At 39.1% G+C, this 24,297-nt stretch overlaps 1 protein-coding gene across 27 annotated transcripts in view; it reads left to right on the forward strand.

Moving 5' to 3' along the window:
* The first annotated feature begins 7,838 nt into the window (after window positions 1–7,838).
* Window positions 7,839–24,297, forward strand: part of SLMAP (sarcolemma associated protein) — an 89,091-nt gene continuing 72,632 nt past the window's right edge. For 16 of the 27 annotated variants that reach the window (XM_075762047.1, XM_075762046.1, XM_075762038.1 and 13 more), the window contains exons 1-2: window positions 7,856–8,009; window positions 8,142–9,587. In XM_075762047.1, coding sequence (XP_075618162.1) covers window positions 9,390–9,587 — 198 coding nt within the window. In that variant the 5' untranslated portion in view covers window positions 7,856–8,009; window positions 8,142–9,389. Of the gene's footprint in view, window positions 8,010–8,141; window positions 9,588–24,297 lie in introns of all 27 variants that reach the window. The other 11 variants (XM_075762035.1, XM_075762040.1, XM_075762043.1 and 8 more) reach the window with 2 other exon arrangements.

Genomic DNA, 24,297 nt, shown 5'->3' on the forward strand with positions numbered 1-24,297 from the left:
GGGAGCGGTAGGCGCGGCGCTCCCCCCCGCGGCCTGCCAGGGAAGGCACGGGCGGACTCGGCGCCCTCGCAGCGCCCCCCTGCGTTTCATCCCTTCTGCCTCGCCCACGCACTGCGCGCCCCGTGCTCGCCGCGGTTCCGAGCGCTGAACAAGCGCTGGCTTGGCTTGTGCGGCTCGCTTTGAGGAAGGCCATCGCTCTCCTTTTTCGGGGGGCTCCAGACAGAGGAACCCTGCCCTGGAGAGCGATTGCCCACCTTCACTCGTGCTTTAGGAGGGTGCTGGTGTGGGGGAAATTCCACAGGCAACATGCCGTAGGCAAACAATCACAATTTTCTTTTCCTATTTGGCATGTCAGTGAACAGCACCTGGACAAGGTTATCGCTAAGTAATGAGTAGGCATGTCCTGCATCATGTCCTACGCAAGGCTGAGCATCAGTCAGGAGTCGCGTGGAAACATCCCACAGGCTGACGGTTGGACACCTTTACCCTAGACTGCACAGGAAATTGGAATAATAGAAGTGAAAGCATCCTAATCTTTTAAAACCTATTTTAGTGTCTTAGCCAAAAGCCAAGCTCTTTATTTAATAATGTAAGAGCTCTCAAATATTCTTTCAGCATAGATCATGTCCCATTTATATTTCAGTAGTAGAAACATTCTGTGGAATTGAAAGGGCTATATACTTATGTTATTAAACACACACACAAAATAAAAATCACCACCACTCCCCTCCTAAACTGTAACTCTTATTATTTAGCTTTTCACACCAGACTTTTGGTTGACTGCTACCAGAACAGCTTCAACCGTAGCAGATGCGGACAGGCTGCTTGCCTGAATTACTACATGCCATTTTTTCCCAATAGAAGTTGTAAATATTAAAACCAAGACACCACATCTATACATACTTAATAGAAAATTTATGGCTGTTCAGATGCAATGTTTCCTTAACACCCATTAACAACATTTTTTTTATCTATCAAAACAAAGCTGCTAGAAATTAAAGCACGCTTTGATCATTACAGTAATTTCCTCAACAGAGGAACAAACATGTAACTCAGACAAAATTATACTACACAAAATTATCATTGTAATAATTTAAGATACAGCAGCCTTCAGTTATCATATACCATTAGCGGCAAAGTGAATTTTATATACAAACTCAGATATGAATGGAGTTATATAGCGTGCAACAGGAGTGGGTGTACAGGAAGCCTCTTGCTGTCTCTGGTTGCTTCAGGTATTTTACCATGATGCCACGTAAGATTCACGAACTTTTCCAACAGTTAACTGCTGAATTCTGTAAAAGATTGCTATCCAAAGTAAGACATGACTAAGACTTCACTTCATCAGGTTAAACTCAGAGCAATGATTCTGCAGTGGTATTTCCATTTAAAAGCTGAAACAGGGCCCGGCCAAAATCTTTTTATCACTTGGTTTCAGAAAAGATAACATCTCATGGCTTCTTACAAGCCTTCCCTTGTTTATATTTTCATACTTTCCACTGTTTACATTCTTGCTATCAAGGACAGAACAAGATTTTAGCTAGTATTATCATGCGCTCCCTTCTAGTTTTTGCTAGCCTCTATTTGTAAGTTTTCACATGAATAAAAAGTATCAGTATATACAAGTAAAATAATAAGAATAAAGTACTTAGTAAGACTGATATTCTCTGCTAATTTAGTTAAACAAACAATAACCAATAACTTAATTCCACTAGGTGCTTAACAGAAATAATCTTTTGGAAGGAGAAAGTTCAAATAATAGAGACATGATCTTTGAGAAAGAAGTCACTGAAAAAGGATTCTTGCCTCCTGGAGATATTCCCAATTATTAGGGAAACATTAGTTCAGGAAGATTTTCACATAGCCATTTCAAATACATTTTAGTTTTGGTAAAATGTGATGATCTTCCTCAGGTGAGAAAGGATGTCAGTTGTTTAAGAAAAAGAATAAAAATATTTCTGCATGTATTTTGAGTATTGTAATGTCTAGAACAACTAAGACTGCTTTCTCCTTCAAGAAGCATATCAGTGCAGGACAAAATACAGACTTCAAGGGTGGGAATCTATTAATTGAGAATGCTTTGTCTACAAATTTCAATACAGTCCCATGAAATAGTAAGGCTCTGCATATGGAATTTGCCATTACAAAGCTCTATGAACTCTGTCTTATTTTGCAGAAAGACAGCAATCTGTTCATGTAAGTATTCGGCAGGGTTTGGAGAAGAGTATCTTCTAGAAAAAGCATCCCTGGTGATGTCAGTTGCTGGAATAAAAATGAGTATAGGCTTATGCGGGACAGCTGGATTCTAAAGAGCCCAAACTGTTTAGCATTTGGGCCTATCTTGCTTTCTTCCACCCTCTATCTTTCTCCTACAGCTGCTATCTCTGCTGTTCCATCCCACCTCTCTCAGCGGGTACTTTCTATCAGGGAGAAGCAAATGTTGAGTTGGCTGCTGGCTGGCCAATTTCTATCAGCTTCAGTAGGGAGTGACTGTGCAGGCTCTTCATATCCACTGAGTAACACCAAAGAATTGGATAAACATCTTCTGCTCAGCTCACCTTCCCCCCTACACCTTCTGCCTTGAGATTTCAGTTTGAAGCAATACTTCATTTGTATTTGAAAATTAGATTTGGTCTAATAAATACATTTATTTAAAACAAACTAAACCCAGAAATGTCATACTTATTTTTCAAATACTTTTCCTTATTTTTCAAACAGCCATAGAAAACATCAAACATTTCAAAAAGTCAACCTCATATTAACAGAAAAGCAACTAAGAGCTGGTTACATGATGACTACATTCTACTAAAATGAAAAAGCAGTGAAAATGCTATATATACCAACTTAATTTCATTAGAAATGAAGAAACATTGTATGTAAAATGCATTATATATTAGCATAATACTGTATTAATAGTATGCATGTTACATTATTTATATACACCATATATGTGTATCATCAACATACTATACAATGTATATTGTGTATATAAATAGGATATATAGACTATATATTTATTCTTGTATAACTAGAACATATGCATATATTTAATAGATAAGGTAAAATAATTAGTGTGTTCAATATATTTTATGTGTATTACATTAATATAATTGTCTGTTATGTTAGCAAGATACTCATTGGTATACTGGGTACGAGTATCTTTTAATAACTAGAAATAGGAGCAGGGAAGAGTCTGAATAAAAATGAGATAAATGGAGAATCTACCTGACAAGAAAGGATTAAACCAGCTCAGTTGCTTATTCTTTCAAAATTAATGCTGAAAGAGAATGCAATTGTTCTTCATACAATCAGTAAGTTAAAAGATCGAGAACAGAAAATAAGTCTAAAACTAGAGAATAATGATAGTGCTACAATAAAAAAAAAGTGTAACCACCATTCAATAAATCCAGAATGATAATTGGAATAAATTTTCTAATCAGCGGAGAAACAAGGTTTTGAACTAAGTTTTCCAACAAGAGTAGGGAGGAGTAAAGTACTAGCAAGTTTTAAGGAGGAGCTTGGTGAGCTTCTAAAAAGGATTTTGTGTGATCCGTGCCACTGGAAGCAGAGGGACTCAGTGGCCAGACACATACAAACCAACGTCTCTATCTGTGCAGAATCTTTTACAAAGTGGTTTACATACAGTGGTTGAAAAACTATGCAGCGAAGTTCATAGTTTAAACTGAAGTGGAAATCAGCGCTTAGATGTATTACAGGCTTCGTGTTATCTGTGATCTTTATTCATCTAGGATAATTTGGCTCTTTTTCAATGCAATCATGAAACCAGCAAATAACCTATTAGCAAAGACCTGTTGTTGTTTTCTGGTAATGCTCCATTATTCTGAGGACATGGTCTTGCTCCGTTTACTTCTCATGATACACTAGCATGGACAGAAACACACTGCTAGAGAACACATCTGTAGAATGTATATGTATGCAGCTCTTAAGACAAACAGGTATGCAAAAATACCAATCGAATTGGTTGCTGTCTTGACATACAGTGCAACTACACCATTTATGCCTGTGAATGCCCAGCAACACGCACTATTGGGGAGTATTTGTAGTGTTAACATTCAAATGCGGTGCTTAGGGACATCATTAGTGGTGGACTTGGCAATGCCAGGTTAATGGTTGGACTTTATGACCTTAAAGGTCTTTTCCAACCTAAACGACTCTATGATTCTAAATTGACACATCTATAGCTCCAGGAAAATGAACCTCTTGCTCTGAAACAATTCCTTACTTTTTGACAGTTCAGCTTGATTCTGAATGTTTGAGGCTACTTCTGAGGCAAGTTTGTTTTGCAAAAGATACAACATTAGGATGTAAATAACAGTTCAAGCTTTGCCATACATTTCCACATTGCTCTATGTAGCAGTAAACACGTTTATAGACTGTCATATTTTAAAATTTGGTATGGCTTAAAAGAGTGCAGTTATATATAGAATTGGTTGTATTACTGAAAATCAATGAGAAATTGATTTAGTAAATTGTTGATGAATGAGTTTCAGGGATGAGAACTCAGTAGAAAACTGTGCATCTCCAACTTTCTCCTTACCTGTTTATTCCATTTTCCTTATCAGTTTGCATCTTAATTTTTATACTAGAAACTGAACTATTGCTATACTGTATGCTGGATTAATTCCAAATGTAACAATCCCTCTTGAGTCAGGATCCCCCAATAAGCAACTGGTTCACAACACCTCCCCGCTGACAATCTTAATCTGATGTATATTAATATTTTGGTAGCCTTTTAGATCATCATTGCACAATACTCAGAAATCTGGCACTGAGTTGCCTATAATGATGCTCAGTGTTTTTCTTTTCTAGTCAGTTACAGTTAACTTAGAATTCACAACACACTTCCTTCAGCAAAAGATCTTATTTTTCATCAAGTCATTACAAACACAGAATCTCTCCTGCGCTTTGACACACTCAAGCCAAAATCCACGTTTGGCAGGTATGCACATAAACTCTACCTCTGCTGCATTTCATCATCCTGAAACACTAGCTCTTCAGAGGACAACTGTGACAGCCACCTTCCTTCCAATTCCCTTATCCAAGATGGCTATAGAGCAGGCTGGTTTTGCCCTCAGCTATGATGGCTATCATAAAATTTTTGTGGACTTCCTGCCCAGAAAAAGGATGGCCACTTAAGTGGCATCTTGCTGCCCTTACCTAACATGGCTGCCAAAGCTCAATGCCTCCTTTGGTTGTGTGGCAAACGGCGGTTCACAGAAATGAAGCGTGAGCTTACACATCCTCCTTACTGCTGCTGAGCACAGTACAGCCGCTCAGCATTTTATACTGAACTCTCTCCATCCACTTGTTGCTTTCCACAGTTCCACGATGGACACTTTCTAGTAAGCATCAAATACCTCATAAAATACCCATACAATAATTGTATCCTCATTTCAGAATGCAAACACTTTCTATATTTTTAACTTAGTCTGAGTCTGCCCATGATAACTATTGAACTCATTAGGCAATTTGAAATAGTTAAAAAGTCTGAGAGATAACTAAACTCATCCAACTTCTCCGAAAGCTGGCACTCATACAGAAAAGGAAGGCTCAAATTAATGCCCTCACTGAAAAGTAGGTAGAAGTCTGCTGTTACATGAGCCGCTTGGCAGTGCCAAAAAGTATTAGAAAGGCAGCTGGCATGTACCATTGCTTCCCCACGGGACTTCTCGAGGGGATGGAGAAGCATTCAGGATACCATAATATGGCAGTGGCTTACAGTTGAAAGGACACAGATATGTAGGGTATTAGTTTGTTCTACTGGTCACAGGAAGCCTTAAGAAAGAAACTGTACAGACAATACAGTATGAAATTTGTTTGAATCTCAATGACAATGTCTAAAAATTATAAATACTTACAGAGAACATCAGAAAAATATATCCACTGCTCAGCTTATCATTTTTACTTGAATCTCTTAGGCCCTATAGATGGTAATCATTCTTCTTAATCTTTGATCTTACTTTCAGATTCGTTTCTCCATTAAACATGCATACAAAAATATAAAAAATGCTCTCATAAACATTCTTTTCATTCCAACACCTGTAATACTCTTTGTTCCCACTTTCTGCGCCTTTGCAATTCCAAAATGTTCTCAATTATTTCTACTTTTGCAACTCTTTCCCTTAACTCTAACTCCTGATGGACTTAAATTTATTCCCCATTTCCCTCATTGTCTTTTTATACCCCTTTCTTCCCCCCTTTTGATTACTTACGGCACCTTGTGTGCTATAAGCAATAGCATTACTGAATTCCTATTTAAATATATTTATTTTATTTATTTAAAAATGAGTAAATTAGGGATATATTTATCACAATAGTATAATCTCGTAAACAAGCTGATGAAAGCCTCAAAGTGGTGTGCCAGGTATTTTTTGTTTATCTCCTGTCAGAAGAACTGAAAACTATGGACATACAGTCCTAAAGTTTCCACCTATTAGTCTTTCTTTTTTTTGTCTTCAAAAATCAGACTTGTCTGTCATCTTGGATTTCATTTCTTTGCTTCAAACACAGATGTTACAGCCTGGTTTTGCTGTCTTTTTCTCATTGGATTGGTGGAAGAAAACAGAAGAAAACTAGGCTGTAATGAATTACCTCTCCTAATCACACTGCAGTCAAAAAGAATAGAAAAAAATTAAGACAACCTTGAGATTTTTCTGTGCTATAACTAATAACACAGCAACTACGCTTTCTCTCATACACTACACTGTCTTACCTCAATTGTTGCTTATTTCCCTCTCATACTGCTGGCTAAACTGCCCAGCCCTGCTCCACTTCTCTCCTCCACGCCTGCCTGGCCTTTCTGGCATCAGAAAACCCTCCCATATCCCTAATCCTACCACCTTGTCACAAGGTAATTATAGTGCCGGCACAACTCCAACATCTATCTTATATCAAACAATCTCCGCTTGTTTGCTTTATAGGGAATGACGGACTTAAAAATTAATTCAGACTGGAGAGACCTGTTTGGCACTAGCACTGTATGACCTTGAAAAAGGAACAACCTTTCCTTGGCTTCTAGAAAACAGGGATAAATATGCTCTTGGACGATGCTCCAAGCCCTTCCGATGGAAATCACTGCACCAGTGACCCCACCTCTGTCCTGCCCTGACCCTTCCTTCTCGCTGCCTTGTGCCTGCACTTACCACTCCAGGGGTTCCCCCCGCTCCGGCTGCCAGCCTGTAACCAGAAACGACAAAGCACTCACGGCCAGCATTTCTCCCTCCCCAAGACACGTCAAATGACACTGCAGCTTCCAAAACTTTCAACCTGGGATCATAAAACGACAAGAAGAGCACGGGGAAAGCAGGAGGATGTCGGGGAGACTCCTGCGCTCTCTCATGAGGGCTCTGCTGATAACGTGTGACCCCAGTTTCTCCTCAGGGCGCCCCTACTTAACGACAGACGAGCCCCGGTCGCTCCTTCCCTCCCTCTCCCGCCCAAGGCAGAGCTGAGGAGAACAGAGGAGGGGAAAGAGACGGCACCCGGTCCCGGGGGCTCACTCACCTCAGACACCTGCCCCCGCTCCCACCTGCTAACGCGTCCTAGCTGTGCCCTTCCGCAGCAGCCCTTCACCCCTTTTCCCGCTTCACAGGAGGCCGCTCGCCCCCCCACACGCCCGCCCGAACCCTCACCCCTCACAGCTCGCCGCCCACCTCCCCTCACAGGCCCAGCCCCCTCCCTCCGACTGCCCCCCCCAACCCTATGCAACCCGGAAGAGAGCGGTAGCGGCAACAGGGCGGGGCCTCGGCCACTGCCGCAGCTTCACTGGGCGCAGCGCGCCTGCGCAGCTCCCCTTCCCGCGCCTGCGCAGCTGCCGGCGCGGAGACGGGAGGCGGCCGCCGCGCCTTCTCTTTGGTCAGGCCCCGCTGAGGACGGCTCCTCCCCCCGCCACCGCCTGCCCTCCTCCCCGACCCCCGCCCCTCCCCGGCAGCGCCGCGGCTGCTACACCGGGTAGGTTTCCAGTCACTATGGCGGCCGCTGCGCTGAAGGTAAGGAAGGGAGCGGAGCCCTGGTGCGTCCCGTGCCTCCCTCGGGGCCGGGCAGCGCTAGGCCGGGGTGGGAGGAGCGGGGCCGCGCCGGGCGAGGGACGCGTCTGACCCGGTTTGTTTTCGGCTCTGCAGGTCGGAGGAAAGTTTTCGTGGTCGGCGGCTGCCTGAGAGGCAGAGCTACTGAGCGGGAGGCGTCCGGGCCCGGCCGTCAGGCCTCTCCCGCCGCTGCAGGGCCGGCCGCCGCCGGACCAGCGGAGCCGCGCTCGGCGGGCGGAGAGCGCGGGGGGCTGAGGAGCGGGCCCTCCTCATGCGCAGCCACCTGCGGAGGGGCTGAGCGGAGCGGAGGGGACGCCGCCTCTCCCGGCCCGCCGCTCCCCGCGCCGGGGGTTTCTGGCAGAGACTTCCTGGAGCAGCCCCCTGCTCGCCTCCCTCCTCCGCCGGCCCCCGCGCCCCCGCCCGCCGGCAGACCCGCCGCCAGCCGACCCGCCGCGGAGGGACGCTTGCCCGCTGCTGCTAGCCAGAGCCATCGCGGGCACCGCCTGGGAGCAACCTGTCAGTGCACCTCGTAGGCCGTCCCCGAAGGACCCTTCCTACGCGTTGGTTTGTCCCCAAGAGAAGGAGAGTTTGAAGCCCTCTCCATGCCTTATCAAGTTCCTTATCTGAGTGGCTGCCTGAAACTGTAGACTAGTTCAGCTTTATCTGCTGTAGGGGAGGAAAACAGTATAGCTCTCATACCCCATCCTAAGTTGAGCACCACCTATTCTGCTTTGGGTTAATATATGAAGATGGTGAAATGTGGATTGCCTTGTGAAGCGACTAGATCCCTGTTGTGGAGTGAGGGCTTCCAGCTCCTGTTCTGTGTGCTGTGAGAGAGGACGCTAATCCTTCTCCCTCATCCCGCTTCCCTAAACCTTGCCTTGCTTCCATGTTGCATTGGTCAGAATTTTGGTCAGTGTTGTTTACGGAAGGAGGGGGGAAAGAAGGCAGTTGAGGTTACAAACAAAAGTACTTGTATGACTCATCTACTTGGATTTAAGACATTCTATCCTTCTTTCAAGGAGCTTTTGCTTCTCTTTGAAAGAATCAGATGCTTGTTCCTGTTCTTCCAGAGGAGGATGGATTGACAGTTGTACATTTTAGACTTTTTTTGGGCCACTGCTGGTATTATTAAAAGACATAATGGGGCTTTTTCACTGGATTATTGCCAGAATTAGTTTACACACTGAAATAATGAGTTGCTAGGCCTCTCCTACGATAATGTTTGTTCTGCTTTAATATAAAGTTGCTGTGGAGGTTTGGGTTAAAAATTGTGGAGGACACTTTGCATCAGAAGAGGCTCTCTTCATCTCTGGTCGGTGTGGCAACCCCAATCTGTCCTCGATGCCTTCAGCTTTGGCCATCTTCACTTGCCGCCCGAACTCTCATCCATTTCAGGAGCGTCATGTCTACCTGGACGAGCCCGTCAAGATCGGTCGTTCAGTGGCTCGCTGCCGGCCAGCTCAGAATAATGCAACTTTTGACTGTAAGGTGCTGTCCAGGAACCACGCTCTTGTCTGGTTTGATCACAAGACAGGCAAGGTAAGATGTTTTCTTCATTTAAAAATAATGAACTACACGTTTGTTTTAGGAAGTCCGTGTAAATTGCAGATCACTTTGATTTTGCTGTAATAAATATGGTTTCGTGTGGCAGGAGAAGGATTTGTGTTATAGTTAAAATTATTACTTTTTAGGTAAGTTGATAATTTCTTACTAAGCAGAAACTTTAAATATAATTAAAAGTACATAAAGGTAACAGTTGAAAATGGTGATAAGTACTGAAAAATTTGCATGTGTATTATTCATTGCTGGAAGTAGGTGATTTTGAGGTGAGTAATACAAATCTGAAAGCGCAGGCTTATATGAATATAATGATGTAATAGTATTTTTTCAAATGCTGAGAAATTACTATTTAATCTGAGCATGTAAATAAATCTCACTGTAAGAAGTGTCAAAAAACAGATTTAAAAAAACTGGGTTTGGCACTCTTCTTACTTGCCCTTTTGAAATTTTGTAAAGAGTATTTTGTTGTTTGGGTCTGGTAAAAGGTTTATTACTGGCAACAGGAGTGTAACAAATGGCTTACATGATGTTTTCTCACTGATAATGAAAATGGCTTTTAAATATATTCCATGTTGTCTTAACTGTTTCTCTCATAAGGTTAACTATCTTGTTAAGTGAAATTTAGGGGTTCTGTAGTGCATGTTTTGTCCACTAGGGATTGAACTGGGACAAGTAAAGTTACTTTACTTGATGACTGTCAAATTAATTTTAAATATCCAGCAAGAAATGACCAAAGCATAGATTTCAGTTGCTCAGCACTGTATTTTTTTTTTCCCCTCGGATATATTGATGTTCTGCCCTAGAAATTCATATGCTCTAAATCAGCTCTGTTTTTTAGCTTCGCAGCATGCCTTTCTATGAAATGCGGTCAGTGTAGCTCTTGCTTTTAAGAATAATATGGTCTGTAATTAATGCAGTATTATTTAGTAGTATGACACAGCATGAGGAACAGTACAATGCAGTCAAAGTTCTTAAACCTTCCATTGTTAACTATCCTATGTTATGCAATACCTGGGCATGATGGGACAAGACAAGCATTTAATTTCTTAAGGCTGGGTTATGGCATGGCTTTCAAGTTACCTGCACGTAATTGTGCAAACTGCTATCTGTATTAGTGTTTCATTAAGCATGTTATTTTGGCTCTGTTGTGTATGCGATGTACCTTCTTGGATGGTTTAGGAAACTTCAGTATGTGAAATAATTTTTAGTTTAAGCTTAGTTTTTAACCTTTCTTGTTTGACTCAACAAAGTAAAAATGTTCCAATTTATTGTAATGTTTTTAAATTAAGAAGTGTTATGCATGTAGCTTTTTATCAACAATTCTTATGAATTATAAAGATTTTAAGACCCCCATGTGCTCTCTTACGGTTACAAATAATCTAGCTATTAAAGATGGTTAATTTGACAAAGCATTGAGTTCGTTAAGCAAGTCTGCTAACTAATAGACAAACTTAAAAGTTAGCTATGGGGTTTTTGTTTGTTTCAAAATGTGTTAGCTTTGGTTTTTCTAATACAGGTCAAAAAATTATATGCTTATTCACTTTATCTAGCTGACCTAAAATAGTAACTTAGTAGTAGTAAATAAGTGGATGGTATGTGATAGTTCTTCAGATGCCATCATGTGAGGGTTTGATGGAGGTCTTGATGAAAATCGCCTGGGTGAGTGTCTGGATCAGTAGCCATAGTGATCAACTAAAGAGGAGGTTTAAGATCAGACATAGGAATACATTACTTTAAATTTTGCATGGTAGATGTTGTGGTAGTGGAAAAAGTTTGAAGCATTTATACAGCAGTATGGAGAATTTTGGATTCTGTGTTTGTTTCTTGGCAATATGGCCTGTTTTTTCATCTGTTGGAATATCTGCATGGTAAATTGTGAGATAGTTGGAGGAAATGCATCATTAGAAATAATAGATCTAAAATTCTGTTTTGAAAAGCAGGTAGAAGTTGTCAGTAAATAACATCTTAATGGCAAAAACTACTTTAAAGAAAGTAGTGTTTTCAAAGTACAAACAAAAACATAAAGCTAATGCCAGAACATTTGCACGCAGGAATGTTTATTATCATTGTTTACAGAACTTCTAATAAGTACATGTCATTTAGGAATATGTCATTATCCTATCAATGATCTGTATTTAAACCTGCATAAAATCTTTTTGCCACAGTATTTGTAAACATTTCTTAGAAGCTTATATATAGGGCTTTTATTGTTCTGAGTTTTATGAAAGTTAAGACCTTGGAATTTTAGTTTAGTAACAAAGAGAAACCTTCAAATAATTGAAAATAGTTCATGAATGATCTGGGGCTGCAGTTTCATAAGTTGTGGACTTTGGCAATACTAGTTTCTGGCATTGTCAGTCAGTCCAGTCTCTGTGCTGCCTCTTGAGCTGCCTTTCAGTTGTACTCTAATAACTTATATTTTTTTCTTGAGGGTTTGGAGTTTTGTTTTGTTTCAGTGAATCATGTGAGTGACCCTGTTTACTACATAGTCTGCAAACAATTATATCAGCATAATCTGTAAAGAAAGGTAGAAACCGAAGAGAGGGAGCATCAGTAAGCGGTGGCAAGGAAACTAGTATACAATTTTTTTTGAGGCAGAGGTAGGCTTAGGCTGAAGTATGTCACATAAATAGACCAAGTTGAAGATGACATGTTACTTAGAGTTGAAAGATAAGAATGTTTACTTGGTATAAAGACATTTTAATTATGCATGGAAAAGTTACATGCCTAAAGGAGATAATGTCTATGTAACACCAACTTTATTATGGATAAAAGTAGGATGAGTCTTTAAGATCACCAGTAAATAGCAATTAAAAGAAGATATTTAAAGTTGGATTTGTTTTTAAAAGTATTTTTAACATAATATGTAAGCCTAAAAATGTGTAAGATGGAAGGAGGTGATGGGGGAATATCTGTACTCGGACTTTTTCTGTGCACTGGTTGTCTAGAAAAGTATTACTAAGCAATCCCTCTTTTTGCTTGTGTTTGTAGAAACAAGGTGATATCTCCTTGTGAATTTCTTCAGACAACAATAACATTAGAAGCTTATGCTTAGAATTGATTTTTTTTTTGAGTAATTACAAGTTAATGATTTCTAAGAGATGCCTGGAAAAGTGAGTCACTAGATACGTAGGAAGTGGATGTTGTGCTGAGCGTGGACTGTTCCAAAAAGTGTGAATCAAAGCAAAAGAAAAAGTGGGCTATAGTTCAGAAAATCTAAATGTTCGGCTTCTATCAGTCCATATGGGCAGAAACTCTGTAAAAACTGCTTAATTGAAATAGTCTTAAACTTTTTTTATTATTTTTGTTTTGTTTTTAAAATAAGTTGAAAACCCTTGAGAATTTGTGTGTGACTTCTCCTAGGCTGAAATGCTTCTGGCAGATGTGATGGAAGCTTTTAGTAGAAACGTGAAGTTTCCAAGAGATATCCAGGCTTTCAAAAATTGGAATTATTCAGTGACTTAGATTGTTATGAGTGGCTATTTTAAGTACCTTTTATAGAGAATCCATTGCCACAATTTACCAAAGGCCCTGAGAAACTGTGAGAAGTATTTTCTTACACCAATAGGACTCCAAATAACTGGTCATTTTTAACAATTGAAAAAAAAAAAGTGTAGGCACAAGTTTCTGTGTTAGGGTGGTAGCTAATACTACTGTTTTCAAAATGGGTTTGAATTGAATCTTGGTTACAGAAATGCTAACTAGTAAATTGAAAGCCAAAGAGTCCACATGATAGCAAATGAAATTTATTAAGGCTGTGCTTTATGGCTTCTAGGCTTAAAATATGTGAGAGAATATTGTTACACTACACTTCCTGCAGGGAGCACCCTCTCTAAAGAAAACAAACAAACCTTGCCATCACGTGTCGTCCGCCCCCCCCCCCCCCCCCCCCCAACACCCAAAACAGCCACACAAAACAAAAACCAAACACAAACACCCCAAAACAACAACCCCAAAGGTGCAGCCAGGGAATTACAGGCTAGCTAGCTTTGTTTGAGTCCCTGGTTTTGGGAACAGTTTTCTGGGCAGGTGAAGAAGATGATTTGGTAATGGTCAGTATGGATTTAGCAGGGATAAATCATGTCTGATGAGTCTGATTGCCTTGTATGATAAAATGACTAGATTTGTGGGCATGGGAGAGCAATGCACACTATTTACCTTGCCTTTAGCAGGGCTTTTGATTGTTTCCTACAATGGTCTTCTAAGTTACGGCACTGCAGTCTGGATGTATGAACAACTAGAGTAAAATAAAACTGGTTTGAGGATCAAGCTGGGGGGTAGTGGTCAATAGGTGGTGCTCTATGTAGATGCTGGTAACAAGCAGAATGCTGCAGGAGTCTATATTATGACCTGACCTGTTTAATATTTTTATCAATGCCTGAATGGCGTGGTGAAGTATATTCTAGTCAAGTCTGAAGATGACACCAAATCTGGGAGCGTTGGTGTGTTGAGGAACAAGTTGATATCTTCAAGGACAGGGCTGCCATCCAGAGGGACCTAACCGTGCTGAACAAACGGTCAGGGAGGAACCTCAGGAGTCTGAACAAGGACAAATGTCAAGTCCTGCGCTTGGGAAGGAAGAACCCCTTGCAGCTTGTTAGACTGTGTGTCAGATAGTGCATCTAATTTTGGACCACCAATGCAAGAAATACATTGATAAACAGGAGTTGAAAGATTAGATGCTCTCTTTTCTTGCTGTATTGTACTAGGGATAAAAGTATATTGACAATGGAAGAAAGAAAGAATTTCTAAAAAGGAAATTTGTTGCTCACTTAGTATTACATAGAATGTTTTGTGGAGATCAGGAATTTGGCAAGATTCAAGAAGTACAGGACATCTTCTCTGGACATCCTGTTTGTTCAGAAGTATTTTAGTAAATCTATCTTACAAATTTTAGTGGGATATGAAAAATGTTTTTTGTGGTTGCAGGATTTCAATGGGAGGGGGTTTTTTTTCTAGCTGCTTCCTATAGAGATTCCTCTATGATACTCTGGGCTATTTGGTGCTGATCTAAGTAAGGGATGTTCAATTTTTCATGTATCAGTAGCATTTTTTTTGGTAGATACCATGTCTGCTATTTGTTTTTCCTCTATTACATCTTTTCAGCTTTCTATTATGATTGTTGTCTTTGAGAGCTGAACAAATGTTTTATTTTTCAGTACTTTTGATGTTGCTGTGGGCTTATAGACTGCAGTCTCTGTAGAGGAGACACTTTATCTTCCAAACATTGGATGTTTATTCCAAGTGCCCTGAGAGACTGACCTGGGATCTGCTATAATGCACTAAGGTGAAATTTCAGTGCTTAGATGTTTTCGGTAAGAGGGTGATGTCAGCCAGCCGTTACATACACCTGTTAATATTTTTATGTAAGTGCTCTTCACCATGAATGAACTATCCAATTGATAATGATATGATACTGATATGATCATAGGAGTAGTATGGGGTAGGGAGTTCTTGGTTTCGGCAAACTTCACCACCATACTTCTGTTAGAAGCCAGCGTAGGAGTGCTGGTGTCCATTTATAGTAGAGGTACGTTACTGCTGACAAGGATTTCCCTGCAGAGATACCATCTAGAGCCACTGCTGCAGAGCTAATACTGTAATTCTTGGAGCTGATCCATTGCAGTCATGATGCATCTATCCTGCGCCAGGAACACCAACACATTGATCAGGTTTTAAAAACAAACAAAAATCCCTTTTGTATTTGCAATGAATTTTTACAAACCTCAAATGAATCAGGTTACTTAGCAGTAATGAAGTCAATAAATGTGTTTTCCTTAGGTCTCTAATGGATGGTTTGGGTTTGCTCCTGATCCCGTGCTTATAAATGTAAAACCTTGCTTCCCTAATATGCTTTCTATTATATAAAATTCTTTTTGACTTTTACTTTCTTTTACTTGTTAGTTGCAGCAATCCATTGATCATTTGCAGGTGGATTTACATTACACTGGAGAAATATTTTTTTATTTGGCTTTGCCCTCTCATTTTTCTTACTGAATTTGAACAGTTTGGGTTGCTTTGTTATCTAATTAAAGTAACTGAATTTGTGTGTGCTGTACAGGGCCACGTGGGTTAGTAGTGTCTAACTGGGTCAGTGTGCTACTTTGGTTGTGTCGATTTGAACGTGATCTAGCTGAAACTGCAAAATGTGTAGACAAATATGCAGCTGATTTGTTGCATTTTGGTTTTTGTAATTTCTTTTAATAGATAATATAAAATGAAAATGATTATTGTTTGTGGAACCTGCCAAGTGAAGGGAAGAATGCTGTCTCCGTTCTGAAAGCTAGCATTTTACAGGCTATTGCTACTAAATTATACGATTGTTTGTTGCCTCTGGATTTTCTTTTGAGTCACATCAATAATTGCTTCCTGTTAATGTTGCTCACTTGCTGAGAGTTTGGATTGTCTAAGAGCTTCAAGTTTAGTTAAATATTGCTGTGACAATGAATTAACATTCCCAACTTGTGTCTCTTTCCAGAAACACTTCTGCTTGTGGCAGAATTGGTGGAAGAAGGCTTGCAGTATTGTCATGTTTTTGTCAAGTATAGACAAATGTTTTTTCAGTCTGCTTTAGGAGTGGGAACCTGAGGCAGAGAGATGGATTGGACTGTACCATCTTAAGCCCCTGCAAGAAGACATACCTGTCTGCCAGAGACCCAGAACAGTTTCTTTTTTGAAAAGGAAAATAATTGTGATGGGGCCAGGCACTTAATCGGCTACAATTTTTGTGTTATGTTGTACCAGACACACATGTATGTGATTGAGCAATGTCTTAGAGTTTATGTCAGTCTTGAGAAGGGACAAATAAATGCTGAACTTCCAAGCAGGCTTATAATAGAAAGTCCAAAGTCCTGTAGTAACACTGTAGTTGAGTGGAAAACCACAGAAAACACTAGCAGGAATTTGACTTTTTTTACTTTAGTAAACATGTAAAAATTAAATATAAAAAGTACCGAGATTAGTCAAGGGTAGTTAAGGGCATGAGGCATTTATAATACCTTTGAAAAGCTAAGGAACGTTTCAGTATTGATAGTTGAACTGTGGTGCATACTGGAGGAAAATATGAACTATTCTTAGACCTTTTTAGGTTATAAAATAACAGTAATCAACCATTGAAAAAACTGAAGAATTGGTGATAAGATAGAACATTTGTGATTGAGCCTAATACTGTAAAATAGTGAGAACTTGTAACTAAATACAAAAATATTGACAGTATTGGGCTACTGTTAAAGTAAGTTCATCCCTGGTTGGAACATCTTGTTCAGTTTTGGTTTTCATATGATAGTATTTTCCACACATTTGAATTGACAGAAAGATTTCAGTATAGGAAACATGCGACATCTGAGATAGATACAGAAGCTGTATAAGAACAGACAAGTGACCTTTTGTTCTTGTATTAAGAGACTATTGAAAATAAAGCTAAGAACAAGTTATTAATGCTGTATATTGTCATAATTACAGTTGTAATAATAGTTCTTCCATAAAAAGAATGCAAGAGCTTAAGATACAAGAGTTGTGGACGCTTGTAACTGTATTGAGTAATAACCTTTTTAAAGGAAGGAATAGAAATGCTTATGCTTCAAATCAAAGAAAAGCTCTGTTATGGGCCAAATAGATAATTTGTACAGCAGGTTCTTTTGAAGACATTTGGTACTGGCTGCTGCTATTTGCATATGCCATTAGTCTTATCTGATGTGGCAGTTTTTGCTTTTAACTGGCACTTTTCCATATTTGTTCCTTTTCTGGATGTTGAGCAAGATTAAGTTTAAACATAGATATTTTTTTTCAAAAACTTTGTCTTTGATGCAATATTATTAATGTTCTGTAGGAGGTTTTTTGCTTGTTTAACACCTCCCCCCAGCAGATTTTGATGACTTTGCTTCACTTTCTATTTTTTAATTGCTTTTCTGGAAATGTAACACTTGACTGTATAGGGTAGAAGCCGATCTCTTGGTTTTGCAAAGCCAGGCTTTTAGCCTGCCTACCCGTTCGCCTTTTTAAATTTCTGGTGACCTTTCTCAGTAATTCTTGGCAAAATTAATAGTAATTTTTCTCTTTTTTTGGTTGTTAGCTATAATAGTTGAATAGCATTGCAAATCAGTTTCCGTGGTATTACTGCTTATGATTTTATTCTGGCATTGCTGTTTTCTGCTTTTGGGAGACGTAATTATTTGTAATTTGTCACATTTTAAATTTTGTTATTTAATAAAAACCTTTGCTTTTTATATCTGGTTGTGAAAGAATCCGTTCTGCAGCCAACTATTTTGTCAGGTGTTTGATATCGGTAGGTAATTGCAGCTCCTTGTTGTTTTCTTGCTACCATTCCAGGGATTCCTCTTGTGGAATGCCAGAGGATTTTTAAGGCTATGTGGAGTCAATATAATCATGTATTATTCAGGGACAAAGTATAGGTTTGATGAAGTTTCTTTTGTTTCTATGGATTCCAGAACTGTAAGTCATTATGTATAGTTAGGGTGGTATTTACTTTAAGGGAAGTTACAATACTATGAACAAGGACAGCCAAATTCTATGACATGGATGTACTGTCAGAGGCTAAGTTAGGTTGGTATGGACCTCTGGAGATAATCCAGTTTCATCCTCTGCTCCACAGCAGGTCCAGTTAGTTTAGGTTGCTTGTGGACTTGGGATAGAATTTTGGATACAGAATTAATCCCTACCAACAAATAAACTTCTGAGGCTAGGGTCAGGCGTATTTGCTAGGCTGGCTTGTGTTTGCTATTGTCTTATGTTCTGAACTTTCAGCATCTCTGTGTGTGTATATATATTTATATAACTTAGTATTATGAAATACCTGGAGTACATCTTTTATAGTGTAACTTAGAATTCTCTTAAAATTTACTTGGAGGAAAAGAAGCACTGAGTGAAAGACATAAGAATGTTCCTAATTCCACTCCTAATTCCATAAGCGTGGAAATAATACAACACTTTCACTTACAGCTCTCAACCACTACTTCCTTTTTAAGAACTCAAAGGGGAAATTAATTATTTTTTTCAGTCTTCCTCTTTGAGAACTTTTCCTAGACTGCATTTTCCAACAGCAGTAAGAGAAAGCCTGGAATACAAATCATCACAGAGAGGGCATATTTGTTTTTGCAATCTGAGTAACTAGTTAACATTAGGTAAAGCTACTGGTTGTGCTGTACAAGCAGGGCTTTTGGTATGTATATAAATATTGTCTATGACTACAAGCCAGTGACTTGGTCTATGAACAGACGCCTTCCTATGTTATTAAAGGAAGAACTGATAGACCACTATTAAATGAATAATGTTACCTATAACATATAAAGGTGTGTGGATATGGTGTCATCCTGATTTTTAGTTAAATTCATGAATCTGACTGCTAATTAAAAAGTTAAAAGTATGTATGCTGTGTTTGGATAACCTTTAACTGTCATGTAAACAGAAGGGAAAATGTACTAGGTGTTTTTTGTACTTGAGCAAATGCATTGCATTGACACACATGGACAACTTTCTCTCAAACCTTGTTTTTTGTTTTGGAATCTGTGTACATGTTGCCTCACCTACTGAAGTCAGGACAGATTACAGATATGTCCTATTGCAGAATATTGCATCCTGATAAATTTAATGCAGATCTACATTTTAGCTGCAGGTTGACTTGCTCTGACCCCATGTTCCAGAAGGGAGCTTGGGAAGGGTTAATCTGGCAAAGCACTGCACCAACACAGCCATCCCTCTTTCTTTGAGCCACTTTGGGACATCCCGATTGCATTCCTGTGGGCTCTTTAGGTCATCCTGTTTGGGGGTTTTGCCTGCTTCACAGCCTGGTGTAAATGTGCCTGCAGTTGAACAATTTCCTATGCAGATAGCTGGGTTTCTTGGGTCTCCTCTGGTTGATCAAATGAAAACATGCTCAATTTTCTTCTTCCCTTTCCCACATAGCTTTATGTTGAGCCTTCCCAGGATGGGTGTTGCAGGATGAATTTGAGATGATGACATGTTTTATAAACTAATATTAAAGGATCTTGATGACTAGTCTTTTTTTTGAGATCTGTAACTTGTACTCTCTTTGATGTGTTTTATAGTTTAAACTTGCTGTACACATCTTCCTTTATTTTAATTGCAGTTTTGTTTCCAAAAGATTTACAAAAATAATTGCTTTGCAGTATCCTTTAAAACCCTTTTATGAAGATGTAGTTTTGAGTCTAGTGTTAGGATACCTGTAATCTTGTAACATTATTTCAGTGACTGGATCTGCTTGCTGGTGTCATGCCTCAAATTAAGTCTAGAAGGTATATTATATAGTTCTGCTTTAAATATTGCTTTAGACAGTTTTTATACAAAGATGAGTGGAAACTATTCACTCCTATCCAGAGCAACAGTTTTCAGACAATAGAAGGATTTAAGAAATAGTAAATGCTTGCTTATGCTTGTGAATGTTTGGAAAATGTAATAATTTTACATTTTCCATGCTGCGCTCCTGCTGAGGTGTTCCAAGCTACCTTTTCATGAGGTAGCTGTGATTGTGGACCAGGTCCTAGTTGTGCTAGATGAAGGTGCTGTTTAATTGTTGACAGTGCTCAGAGTTGGTAATTTGTATAATCTCTTAGTGACAGACAATAGAGAGGTCCATTATTTGCCTCCAAAAGGGAGCTCTTGCCTGGTGATTGTTTAATGAGGTCACTGTTGTTAGTAATAAGGATAACTTTTCTGATACCATCATGGTTAAAGCTGTTTGGTGAGACACTATGCAACTGTGATTTCTCCATTAGACCAGAATGACAAGTTACTTTGCAATTATAGAATAAAAATCTGGTGATCTGAATCTATTTAGCCTTTTTTTTTTTTTTTTTAAGACCTTCCAGAATTAAGGCATTTGCATGTGATTTATTTTTTTAAAACAAAAAACCTCTTGAATATTTTTTGTTTGAAGTTTCTGTTCCTGGACTGTGCAGGAACTAAGCATTCTTACAGCTGATAAAGCTTCAGTGGCTTAACAAGTGACTTGGTGCCACAATAGCTGCCTATGTGTAAATGTTCATGTCCATGGCAAATACTAAGTACTTTGATTTAGTCTGTAACTGAAAGCTAAGGGTGCGTGTATAGGTAGCTATTATATATCTGAGTCCCAAGCTGTTGATTAGAATTAGTAATATGACATTGCAACCTGTTTGCTAACCTACTGTTAGCATTTACTAACAAAACAGTAAATGCTGTTTTAGTGGGGAATTGAGAATAAGGAGCTTTTATGGCAGGGTCTGGTTTAGAATGAGAATCTGTGATTACATACAGACAGAAAGTGTTTTTTATCGTAAAACTTAATTATTGTATTTACAGGCACAGCCAACTTGCATTTTTATTTTAAACTGGTTATATTTAATGGATGAGAGAGAGTAGAAACATGAGTAAGAAGGAAAAAAAAAAAGAGGTGGCAAACCCGCTCTGTGGGAAGTCTCTTCAATCTGATGAGAAGTTGAAACTTTTTGAAAGTTCTGGTTGAATGCTAAACTAACAAATAACATGGTGAAAAGAACACACAAGCAAAACAAATATTTGGGAACACAGGAAGGGGTCAGATTTTTGCAATTTTAATAATACCAGTGGCTGTGCAATTGCTAGCACAATAAAAAGGATTTTAGTGAGTGTACTGAGTCAATTATAAAAAATGGGCCAATTTAGTCTTTGCTCTTATGATTTTTAACTCTTCTTGGGGTTTCCTTTCCATAAAGCTAGAGATCCTACAGTGGATGGAGAGGACCAACCTGCTACTGATCTTCCAGGGTTCCCCCCCGCCCATCATTGTTTCTTTCATGGTCTTTATAATTTTCCTTGCACTCATTCAAATACTAGAAGGGTTATTAAAAAAACTTCTGAGTGCCGTAGAATTTCTTGCTGTGCTTTTTAAAGTTCTTGATGAATTGTCCCATTACAGTGGAAGAAAAGAACACCAGTAATACATTACCACAAAATCAGACAGGTATTCCATGCTCTGCATTTGCTCTTACAGCTGGCCAGGAGTGCAGTTTGCTTTAGTTTTGTCCATGAGAAAGTAGGTCTGAAGGCCATTTTAACTACTTAGCAAGGGTTTTTTTTTAGTTTATGCGTATACTGTCAGCACTTTGGTTGGTGGATATTAGCTCCTTATTTTCCTGATGCATTGTATTTTTGAGCAATTAAAAGAGTATTAGCTGTACTAGAGCTTACTTTTTTAATGTAGTCTTTGAAGTATGAGCTTTGTTTGCTGGCATCTTAAAAGAGGGAGGAGAGAGTTTATCTGCTTTGGTAAACAAGCCTTTAGAAAGAACTCTGTGACCTTGCATGAAGAAGAATTATGATGGGAGGAATATCTTGTATATTTATTTTATATAATCAGAAGTGGTAAAGTCAGTTAAAGTGCAGCTTGTTTAAAGTGTAAAGTACTGAGATACAGGTCTATGCTTGAGGCATAGTAAGGGTATTATCATTTAAATGTATGAATTACAATAATTAACATATTTGTTTAACATGCTAATAGTGTATTAAGCCAAACTTACAAGTTTTGAAAACATTCTAATTTCCATACTTGAGTTGTTTGTTTTTCTCAAGTATTACAGCTTCAAGTTCTGGAAAATAGACGTGGATGAGTGTTCTTTATAAAATAAAGTATTATCAACATGCCTGAAAAATTTTTTTATTATGCTTGAGTAAAACTGTTGAAATTGTCCCATAGCAGGAAGCTTCTGCGTCTTGCATTTTCCCACAATGCTAATGAGAAATTGCATTATGAAAACCATGGTAGAATGTGGATGTGTTGTTATTTTCTGCAAAATTCAGTGCTGCAATTCAGAGAGGAATCATGCTTGTTAGTTCCTAATCCTATTCTCTTACAGGATTTCTTTCCAACTCAAAAGGTACTTTTTTTCAATATTGATGCTTTCAGTGTTGTTTCTCCATGCTTTCTAGTTCCCTTGATGAATCAAGTAAAGCTAGTAGTATGAAACAAAATCTTGTCAACTTATTCTGCATTGTCCAGGGCATGTATCTTTTAGAAAATTCACAGTCACTGAACCTACACATTTCTGAAAATATGGATGATAACGCTCATTTAGAACAAGATGCTGTTGCCAGTGATAGGGCAGTAATCTAGTAAGTTAACAGGAAGAGTGAAAGGGAGTAGGCACCAAAAAAGCATGATGAACCACAACATCAGAGTAGAGTGTTCCTTGTTTCATTTATCCAATGCTCTTGAGACCTAAAGCCTATGTAGCCGTGAGTGCCTCTCTTTGTGTTGTGTTTCTTTGTGAATTTTTGGTAGTAATTTCCTTTTATTGTAATGTGTATTTATTACCATTAGAAAATACGGTTTTTCAGATTGTGGAATTAAGCTTCCCTTTATTTTTTTCTATTGAGAAGGTAAAAAATAAAATATTCTGCAAAATACTGAATCTTAGCAAGGTATATGACAAAACTGCAGAAATGAGAACAAATCTGTGGCAAAAAAAGGGTTGTGGGTGCACAGAATTTTCCCAGACTGGTTCTCAAATGTCAGATGAGCCCTTCTGCATGACTAGTCCTTCATCCATCCCATCCTCTGCATTCTAACTGTCTCACTTGGGCTGCTCTTAAGAGCTAGGCCTTAGACTTCAGCTCCCATATCTATGCTCTATACCGTTGATCCTGTCTTCTTTCCGCGCGTTGGGAGGAAATCAATTCTAAGTGTTCATAAAGAGCTACATTATCTGTCCTGTCTGTTTTTGAGCACCACTTCCCCCTGGAGTCTATAATGCTGCCTTCCTGAAAGTCATTGTTATCCTAGCTGCTATGTTCCTCTTACTACTGTCCCTTTCAGCAAAGACAGACAGATTCCCAGCAATCTGTGGTAGCATCCCGTCTCAGCTGCACCTTTGATTCCTCTCCTCTTTTGTCCAAGTCGGTTTGGGGTAAGTGTGATGTGGTGATGAGGCAGCCATACATAACTGATTTTTAGGGACTGGAGAGAGGTAAATTAGGGGAAAGTAGAGTGAGATGAAAGGCTGGAAGAAATTTTTCTGGTTCTACGTGTCTCATTTCTTCTAAATACAAGCATCTCATTCCTTCTAAATACCAGTTCTTGACATCACTTTCTCTGGTTTGGCCTGCTAGCCATATCGAAAGGTGTTCTGCAGGTGCTTAGATACTATGAGGGGGCAGGAAACCCATGTGGTCAGCTTGGAGAACTGTAGAGGTGAGCTTCCTGTCAGCACTGAGGCACAAATCACTTTTCAGTATTAGGGATAAACAATCAGGTGAGAAGAGCACTGAGCAGCGAAGATACCATGGAGTTTGACTGGAAATTCTAGGAGGATGGGATAGAGAAATGACTGATGTTGCAAGTGGATGAAGTGATGCAAAAGGGAATAGTGAAACTTAAGAACAATTGAAGTCACAATTACACACTTAGATTGCAAGTTGCTCTTTTAAAAAAAAGAAAAACCAACAGGAAACATGTATTACCACTTCTCCTTTTTAAATTTACTTGTACCATTAAGCATAGGTGCTTGACGAGCAGAGTTCTGTGCTGTTGAAAAAAATCATCGTAAAGGTTAAAATTATCATTTAAGGTAACAAAGCTTTTCCTTGAAAATTTTCTATGTTAAGTCTGCTATTTGAATGTTTCATTTTTAAAAAATGCATATTTTTCTCAGCTTAATTTCTTAAGTTCTATCAAAATATTCTTAACATGTTAAAAAGA

Source organism: Balearica regulorum, chromosome 10 (assembly GCF_011004875.1).
Source record: "Balearica regulorum gibbericeps isolate bBalReg1 chromosome 10, bBalReg1.pri, whole genome shotgun sequence".
In the NCBI taxonomy this organism is placed as follows: domain Eukaryota; kingdom Metazoa; phylum Chordata; class Aves; order Gruiformes; family Gruidae; genus Balearica; species Balearica regulorum.